Source organism: Fulmarus glacialis, unplaced genomic scaffold, assembly GCF_000690835.1.
Source record: "Fulmarus glacialis isolate BGI_N327 unplaced genomic scaffold, ASM69083v1 scaffold21608, whole genome shotgun sequence".
In the NCBI taxonomy this organism is placed as follows: domain Eukaryota; kingdom Metazoa; phylum Chordata; class Aves; order Procellariiformes; family Procellariidae; genus Fulmarus; species Fulmarus glacialis.
Genome location: NW_009229209.1, coordinates 16,439 through 25,281, shown reverse-complemented (window position 1 = coordinate 25,281; position 8,843 = coordinate 16,439). Strand labels below are relative to the sequence as shown.

Genomic DNA, 8,843 nt, shown 5'->3' with positions numbered 1-8,843 from the left:
AATATTTAACATATACCTTGCTAACTATCTCTAAAAAGTACTTAGTGTATCTGACACAGGCAAATCTAACATATGAATTCAGGCATTGAGCTCTTGTTACTGTAATACAGTTGAGACGCAGTGATGCAGACGGATGCTGTCTCTTTCTTTTCTGTTTTCTTGTCCCTCTGTTCTGCTGTGTCATTGGCACCCCTCCACATCAGTATCCGCAGGATCTCCCCTATCAGGATTAGTAGCGTGCTCCGTCTCCAGAAGTTTTGATTTTGTGATGAGCCCTCAATTGGACTTTTTTTTTTGGTCAGTGGTTTCCTGCTTTTTTTTTTGTGTGCCCAGTATCACTGTGACTTCTTTTCCTTTTCTTGCTGTTACCAGCTGTGATGATACAAGGATGAGTCTTTTACACCATGCCTACTAGTATTTCCCCAGTAAATGAACTCTGACAGACGACTTTTCCATTTTCAGTGTGTGACATTCTTAATGAGCAACCTCTTTCTTTTATTACTTTTTAACAGGCCTAATATGAAAACGTTTGTTTTCTTTTTGTTCTGTTTTAACCAGTTCGGCAATACCTGCTACTGCAACTCAGTCTTACAGGCACTTTATTTTTGTCGTCCATTTCGGGAAAAAGTTTTGGCATACAAAGTGCAGCCTCGAAAGAAGGAAAGCCTCCTGACATGCCTCTCTGATCTCTTCAACAGTATTGCTACGCAAAAGAAGAAGGTGGGAGTCATCCCACCCAAGAAATTTATTTCCCGATTGAGGAAAGAAAATGGTAAATGAATAAATGAAATTTTTATGCAGATTTAAGCATATAAAACATAAACACAACTTCCTTTTTAAGTGAGTCCAAATTGTCAAGTTTTAACAGATTTCTGGAAGATTTTTGAACTCCTGTTTGTGGTGTGAATTTCACCACTTCTGTAGCATAGGAACAGAGATTATATCAGAACTGTGCTGTGTCATAAAAAGATTACCTAGATATCTTTGTTTCTGTACTTGCTTAGACCAAGTACAGAGCATGTACACAAGTCTCAGTACTCCAGTTATTCCACGTTGGCATCATGTTCTGTAGAGGTCTACTGCAAGTCAGCACACTTTGGGTCGTTGCTAGAAATTGTCACGGGCTAAACAGACCTCACGAGTTGGTCAAAGTTAAAGTCTCTAAGGAAACTTCACCACCCTTAGCCTGCTTTCTTACATTTGCGGTAGGATAAATTCCTTATGATGAGAACTAGTGGTTATTTCCCAGGGCTACTTTGTGAGGAAGAGTTCTGTATGTTGATTTATCATCTGTGCTTGAACTGGAAAAGATAACGAACTTATAGTAGGGGATTTTTGCCCCTTGATGCTGGACTTAATGAACTAATGGCTGAAGGCAACACATCTGAATTTCTTTATTTCTCTCCCTCCCCAAAGGAGAAAAAACAACAAAAAAAACCCTAAAAACCAATCATGGTTTTCTTCAGTTCCAAGAAATGCCCAAACTAAGTTTCCTTCATGTTATTTTTCAGCTGCCTGTTTCTTGCAACGTGAGGAATAGGTGAGGGTAACCTAACATCCGTTGCGAGAACAACAAAGTACAATTCTTCAAAGACTCTTTAACAGTGTAATCCACAATTGTATAATAGGATAGAGAAGGGGGAAGGGCACGCAGTGATTGCTAAAAGCATAGTAACTTCATATTATGAAGTATCTGTATTTTTTCATTCTCCTTGATCTCTTCCTTTCCAGAATTATTTGATAATTATATGCAGCAGGATGCACATGAATTCCTAAACTACCTACTTAACACTATTGCTGACTTACTACAAGAAGAGAAAAAGCAGGAGAAGCAGAATGGCAAGCTCCAGAATGGCAGCATTGAGAGTGAAGAAGGAGACAAGACTGATCTGACGTGGGTCCATGAAATCTTCCAAGGAACACTAACCAATGAAACCAGATGTCTTAACTGTGAGGCTGTACGTTTAAAGCAAAACAAAACCTCTTAGATTTTTCACAGGTTCTGGATCATTTTCCCTAACACTAAGCACACTTTTTCATTTATTAGGATAGATGAAATTGCACTCTCTCTATTAAAATATGGAGCATAGCCTATTTTATGACTGTATCACCTCTATGTTCAAACCAATACTCATTAAGGTATGTTTCTCAGAAAAAGCATAGCGTTTTTTCTGTTCCTCCTCCCTGTTTCCATCGAAGCAGTCTGCACCTGGCTGATATAAGCTGCCTTTTTGTCTTCGTGTTATTTCCTGTGTCAGTGATTGATAGTTTATGTTGTGTTTCTACATGAGAGTTGCTTGCTATTTATTTAACTCTGGGATTAACTGAATTTCTTGAACTGGAAGTCTCTGCTTCTTGGTGCTGGTCCATAGCCACTCTATCTGAGAGCAAAAGAAGCGCACAAAGTCTAGAATTAGAAGAAATACACCACCTTCAGACCAGGAATTTGTAGTTACCCATGTGCTATGTCTGATTTAATATTTTTAAAAAAATGAAAATGCAGATGGAGAGAGAAAAAAAGAGAAGTGATGAAATGACTGTTCTTGGCATTTTAAATCTAAAATTATGGCTATATGGTGAATAGAAGCTCTAAAAATGACATTAATAAGATTCTGTCTCAAGAATTTTGAAATTAAATGTGACTGTTCTGCAAATGGAAAGATGGTTTTTCTAACTGCTAACCCATTTAATTGAAAACCCATCTGCCTGTTTCTGCGTTTTCTGTAAGTATTTACTGCTAAACTCTGAAATGCAGGAGAAAGCTGTATCAGTCAACAAAGCAGAGTGGAATACAGTTAAAGCTTCTCGAGCTCTGAGAGCTCTGAGTGGTTAAAAACTTGGTTTTGCCAGTGAAGTAAGGAGCTATGTCTTGAAGTTATAAGGGGGAGAGATGTTTTGCAAGAAAGGTTTTGGGTTTGGTTTTTTGTGGGTCTTTTTCTGGGTTTGGACTTTTTTTTTTTTTTTTTATATTCCTCTCTGGATTGTAACAACACATCAGATTATTTCTTCAGTTTTAGTTTACCTCAAGAAAGGGCCTCTGTATGTGTGTATATTTATTTTTTATCACGAAGGTCTCTACTTGCAACGAGGATACTGCACCATTCCAGAAATGGTTAAAAGAAATCTACCAGTTCTAAACTGTTATGAAATATTTCTTCTTATTTTTTTCAAGGTTAGTAGCAAAGATGAGGACTTTCTGGATCTATCGGTTGATGTGGAACAAAATACATCAATTACACACTGTCTAAGGTAAATGAAAATATTTGTGAATGGAAAAAATACCTGCCCTTTGTCAGAAGGAAAGAGCCTAGCTTAGCTGCTCTGTTGTGCAACAGTTGTAGGCTTTGACTTATGGTAAAATATATTCTGTTCAGAGTGCTGTTCATTTTATCTTTATCGTGGCTTTTTGAAGCTGCTCATTTCTTAGTGTTTTTTAGTAATTAATGAGTATGATGATTTCTTAGTGGTATGTAGGATTGATTTTCACTTTCTTTTATGGGGATTTCAATTTGTTACATCATATAGTCAGGTTTTATCAAAATGAAACATAGCATGTTTGGTTTCATAATAAATTCTTCTTTATTTTAATATTGTTATTGCATTTCAGTTGTCTGGTCCTGATGTTTGTGGTCAGGTTTTTTTTTTACTGAGAGAAATTTGCTTCGTGTGTTTGACTGCTAGATCCAAGGCTTATCAGCTGCTAGGATACTGCAAGTTGCATATAGTGTCAGACTTTTTAATAGCTGATAATGGATGTATGATTGCTAGGAGTTGAAAGATAATCCAGGCTTTGGCTAGTCAATGGCTAATGGCTATAGGTCTTAACATTTCGTGGCCGCCACCAAAGAAAACATGGAGTGGCTGCCTCTGGAAACAGAACACGATCACCTTATTGCTGTTTATTACCTATCGTGTTTGACTCCTGCCCAGAAAGTATGTGGTTAATACTTGAGGGTGTTAATTTCCAGATTTTTCCAGCTGAACATTGACACTACATCCCAAGACTGGGACAAATACACCTAAAATGTGTTTGGGAGGTGTGAGCAATATGAATAAGAGGAATTTCATCTTCTGTGTGTACTTTGGGTTTTTTCAGTGTTAGATTATCTGACTTTTCTTTCATTTCTACAGAGGGTTTAGTAATACTGAAACTCTATGCAGTGAATATAAATACTATTGTGAGCAGTGCCGCAGTAAACAGGAAGCACAGAAGAGGTAAGGTGCAAATATTCAGGCTAATGTAAATGTTCGCTTAAAATGGGCAGCTGTTGGAAAAATATGCCTTGTGAATTCAGTAAAAAGAAAACGTAAGATTGTTTAGGTCTCTGTTGGGGAAGGGAGTAGGGAAAAGTGGAGAGACCAAGTAACTTTGTGGCAACCTTATCAGAGAGAAATGAAGAGATTAATTTTGTATTCTTCCCAGAAAAGCTTATATCTAGTGCTTCCAGATATTCACATTTTCCCCAGTTAGCATTAATCAGCTTAAAGCCACTGAAAACCATCCCATCTGCTTTCACTATGAATGCTGTATAGAAAAAGCTTGTTTCTCACCTCATACTTGGTCACAGCCAGAGCAGCAAGACAGATTTATTCCATCTATTTCTTCCCATTGATGTGATGCAAAATTGATGTTTTCAACATAGACGGTTGTTCTGCATTCAGATGTCAGGTGTGTAGTTAGTCTTTTAGAATAAATATTGCCTATTCTCGCTGGAATATACATGAGAAAAGCAGCCTTTTGAAAGCCTTCATCAACATTTTAGATGCCTTTTAAGAAGCTTCTTCATACTGAAACTGTTCTGAAACAAAGCTTTGTTTTAGATGATCTGCTAATACGTTGTTCTTTGTTTAACATATTTTTGTGGTTCAGAATGAGAGTGAAAAAGTTGCCCATGATTCTAGCTCTGCACTTAAAAAGGTTCAAATACATGGACCAGTTGCATCGATACACCAAACTCTCCTACCGTGTAGTCTTTCCCTTGGAGCTCCGGCTCTTTAACACTTCAGGAGATGCTACAAATCCTGACAGAATGTATGACCTTGTGGCTGTAGTTGTTCACTGTGGCAGGTATGTTGGTTTTGTGCTTTCTGGACCTTAAATGCCTTTTCTTGAAATTTAAAAGGAGTCTGTCATCCATGTGCCATTTTATAACAGTACAGTGGCTGACAATATGGGAGCATGCTAAGCAGCATCAGAGCTAGTTGTCCGAAAGTATCTTAAAAAAAAAAAAAAAAAGTGTTTCGGTCTTTTTTTACTGCTTTTTTACTGTTTTAAATTTTGCTTTCTGAGTACACAGGTTTGCTCTTTTATCAGCTTTCAAATATGACAGCAATTCAGACAAGATGTTTCTTTGAGCTGTAGCAAAGTAAGAGCAGTCTTTAAAAAAAACAAAAACAACAAAAAAACCCTACCCCCAACCCTACTTTCTAGGAATGCTAAATGAAATAAAAACAAATCTTGCAAAAACACTTACTAAAATAGAATTAAGTTACAGTTCTCATGTTGCTACTAGCGAAACCATTGGAGTTTTTTTAGAGGCTGGTGCCACCATGTGGAATAAATCGTGTACTGCTAATTTTTTAAAAATATCCTTATTCTCTTTATTAAATTTTTTTTGTTGTTGTAGTGGTTTTAATTCTGTTTTTAAAAGCAAGGAGGAAAAATTTTTAAGCACTTTTAGGAAATAAGCAGTCATGGAAGGCAAGAAATATTTATAACTGCCTTCAGGAAGTGTGAGTTTTAAAGTAATAAGTTATTGTAGCACACAAAGGTTTTGAAACATCTTTGTGAGGAGCAAGACAATATAATCAACACACTAATAGTGCATAGATTTAGTATAAATAAACTACATATAATTCTAGGTGATTTCTGCTGTGGTACAGTTGTGCTATTTTTTATTTCTTTTTATCATTTCAAGATCTCATCCTATGCATTTTCTTCTGTAGATTCTTAATTTGTTGTACCTATAACTACACTTACATGTTTTAACAATGGTGATTAATAATTTGGATGTATTAAATGGCTTTGCTTTTTCTTCTCAAACCTGTTGTCTTATAAGGGGCTTTTAGGAGTCCTGTGACTCTTCTGGTTTCAGTTCTTACGAGGAACTTACCAAAGCCTTAAGATAAACTATATTTTCTAAATATTTGAGTTCTCAGAACTTGTTTTAAATATTTTGCCCTTATAGTTTTACTGTTCATTTAGGTCCTCTAAACAAAGATGTTTCATTCTGTGACAGGTTGTGTGTTTACATTTATCAGTAATTCTGGAAGGTCTAGAGAAGTACTTTCTTTTGCCTAAAGCTGACAGGAAGATAGGTTGTTTTAAAGCCCTATGTCGATGCTAAGTAAAAAGTAAAGCCAGAGGGGAAAAAATTTTTTTTTTTTTTTCCCCACGGTGTCCCTGGACTGTTCTCTCAGAATTTGAGGTTAGTAGATTGATAGGTCATAGTTTTCCATCCATATAGTTTATTACCCAAAACACTGCCTTTTCAGAGCAATCTGCCTGCCTTGACTCTGCAGATCCATTTCCCTTTGAGTTAGGTCATTTTGTTGTCCCTTCCCTTCAAGGTAAGCATTCAGGATATAAGTGATGGAATTGGACTGGGAAACTGCCACTGGAAAACTGGGAACAGCAGTTGCAGAAAGCCTGTCTGCACTCAGCCATAGAACTAAAGAACTAAGAACTAAAAGAAAATCTCCTGTACAAATAAAATATTTCAGACAGACAGTTATTAAAATCTTTGAACAGTGGTCAAAATACTCAGCAGTGGTGAATGAGACAAAACAGTGATTGAAATAACTGGCTTTTAAGTTTGTTTTTTTGACATATATGAATGACTATCTAAAATATTTATGAAATTGTGTATTTTGAATATATTGTATTTGGCAAGTAGCAAAGACAGAAATTTTAATTCAAGCGATTTGGCACAGTCTAAGAATCTAAACAATGTTATAGGTAGTATTAGGCAACATTAAGAGCCAGGAAATCTAACTCTGCCAGTAATAACTAGAATCACGTGGGAAAGCAGTGGTCCTGCCTTTGTAGGCACAAGAGTAATAAGTCTTCAATCCTTTTTTCTGGCAGTGGTCCAAATCGTGGACATTATATCACCATTGTGAAGAGCCATGGCTTTTGGTTGCTGTTTGATGATGACATTGTAGAGGTAGGTATGCTTTTACATGGTGAAGACAGGTGTAGACAGCATCACTCTCCAGCTCTGTTTTTATGTCTGGGATTAGCTTTTGCACCTGTGAAAGTATTTCAGCAAAACACGTGCACAGAAGAATTCTGGATGTTTCAAAAGTAAACTTCAGCATTTTTGTGCATCTTTGTTATAGTAGTGTGGAAAAGGGCAAACCAACACGAGGGCTGCATCGACACCTCAGACATGGGGCGGTGTGCACCTCTTCAGACTGAAATACCACAATTGTCTTATTCAAGATCTGAAATGCTCTTATTTCAGCCCACCTTTTGGGCTCCTTTTTGTTGCTAACTCGCTTTGTGCTAGTTGCATTTCATTGCTGCATTTAAGAACTTCTAACCTTTTTTTGTAGGCAGTTTTCCCCAACAAATTGAAGTGTAGAAAAACTGTAAAAAAAGCTTTGGGAGACTGTAGTAAGGTCCTGAGGGTATACAAAGATGTTTGGGCTATTGGCAGTAATGTTTAAACAGTCTGCTCAAGCAAGTATTTCCTTAACTTTTCTACTAACATATCTGTAAAGACTAATATCCAAAATATTTATATATCCATGTATTTCACATAATTATTAAGCAAATATCACACAGTAGAACAAATACCACAGTAGAACTGCTTTTCATGAAGATGAAAATGTACTGTTTGCTTCTGAGATTTCCTGGTCAAGGTTAAGGCCTGATGCTAAGTGTCTAAATAGGTGCAGCGAAATCCTTGCTTGTGTTGATATAAAGAAGATGTAGTACATTCTCCAATTTTTTTTTTTAATCTTTGCTTAGCTTTGAGCATCAGGGCTGACATTCTGGTGATTTGGATAGCTTGTATGTCTATGAACAGTTGCCTTTCTCCCATTATTATATTTTGAGGGTTATTTTCCTCTGTTTCTGTCATGGCCGAAGTATGTAATTGTGTCAGCTAATAGTGTTCACTTCAATATTTTTAAATACAAGTATTCACTGTCTTTTCCATCCAGGAAATAATCTTTACACTTTAAATGTAGATGTAAAATAACCATCTTGCTGTTCTATATTTGTTTTCTATCAGTTACTTCTATGTTGTATCTTAGCTTTTAGGTCAAAATTTCTTTTTATCTGCAAACACTGTTGGCACTTTTATAGATGTGCCAAAACATAGCTTTTAAATATGTGCTGTTTGTTATTGCACAGTAAATTCAAGGAGCTGTCACAAGTAAGCTAGAATGTTCCTCTCTCCTGGCGGGATGCTTTTTTTTTATCTTTAAGTTGCTTTTCTAACTTTAATCTTGGCTTTCTTTTTTTAAATTCATCTTCTTTTACAGAGTTCATCTAAAATGCTGTAAGAATAAAGCTCTTTGATCTGAAATTTCTACTTTTTGTGTTTTCCATGGTTCTTTGAGTTTTCACTGTCTTGATTAGGGTTAGCAATGTAGCCCCCTCCTGTCGCACTACCGCTACCCCAGCTGTGGATCTGGAAGTTTGAAGTTCCTTTTCCTGCTAGAAGACTCTCCCTGGCTGGCGTTTCCATGTATTATTTATTTTCTGTGAAATTTAGGCTTTGTTTTTCCTACCGGTGGAGGGCATGAAAAATTGCACGTTAGAGTTTTGCACATGAGTCATTTGAGATCATTGGCCCTTTCTGATGAACAGTTGCTTCTTGACCTGCTTTGAA

At 36.5% G+C, this 8,843-nt stretch overlaps 1 protein-coding gene across 1 annotated transcript in view; it reads left to right on the top strand.

Moving 5' to 3' along the window:
- Positions 1 to 437: 437 nt before the first annotated feature.
- The window catches only part of LOC104081157 (ubiquitin carboxyl-terminal hydrolase 12-like), a 12,998-nt gene continuing 4,592 nt past the window's right edge, over positions 438 to 8,843 (top strand). Inside the window, exons 1-6 of the mRNA XM_009583782.1 lie at positions 438 to 772; positions 1,732 to 1,958; positions 3,173 to 3,249; positions 4,132 to 4,215; positions 4,871 to 5,068; positions 7,088 to 7,166. Of these exons, the coding sequence (XP_009582077.1) occupies positions 478 to 772; positions 1,732 to 1,958; positions 3,173 to 3,249; positions 4,132 to 4,215; positions 4,871 to 5,068; positions 7,088 to 7,166 (960 nt within the window). The 5' untranslated portion in view covers positions 438 to 477. The remainder of the gene's footprint in view (positions 773 to 1,731; positions 1,959 to 3,172; positions 3,250 to 4,131; positions 4,216 to 4,870; positions 5,069 to 7,087; positions 7,167 to 8,843) is intronic.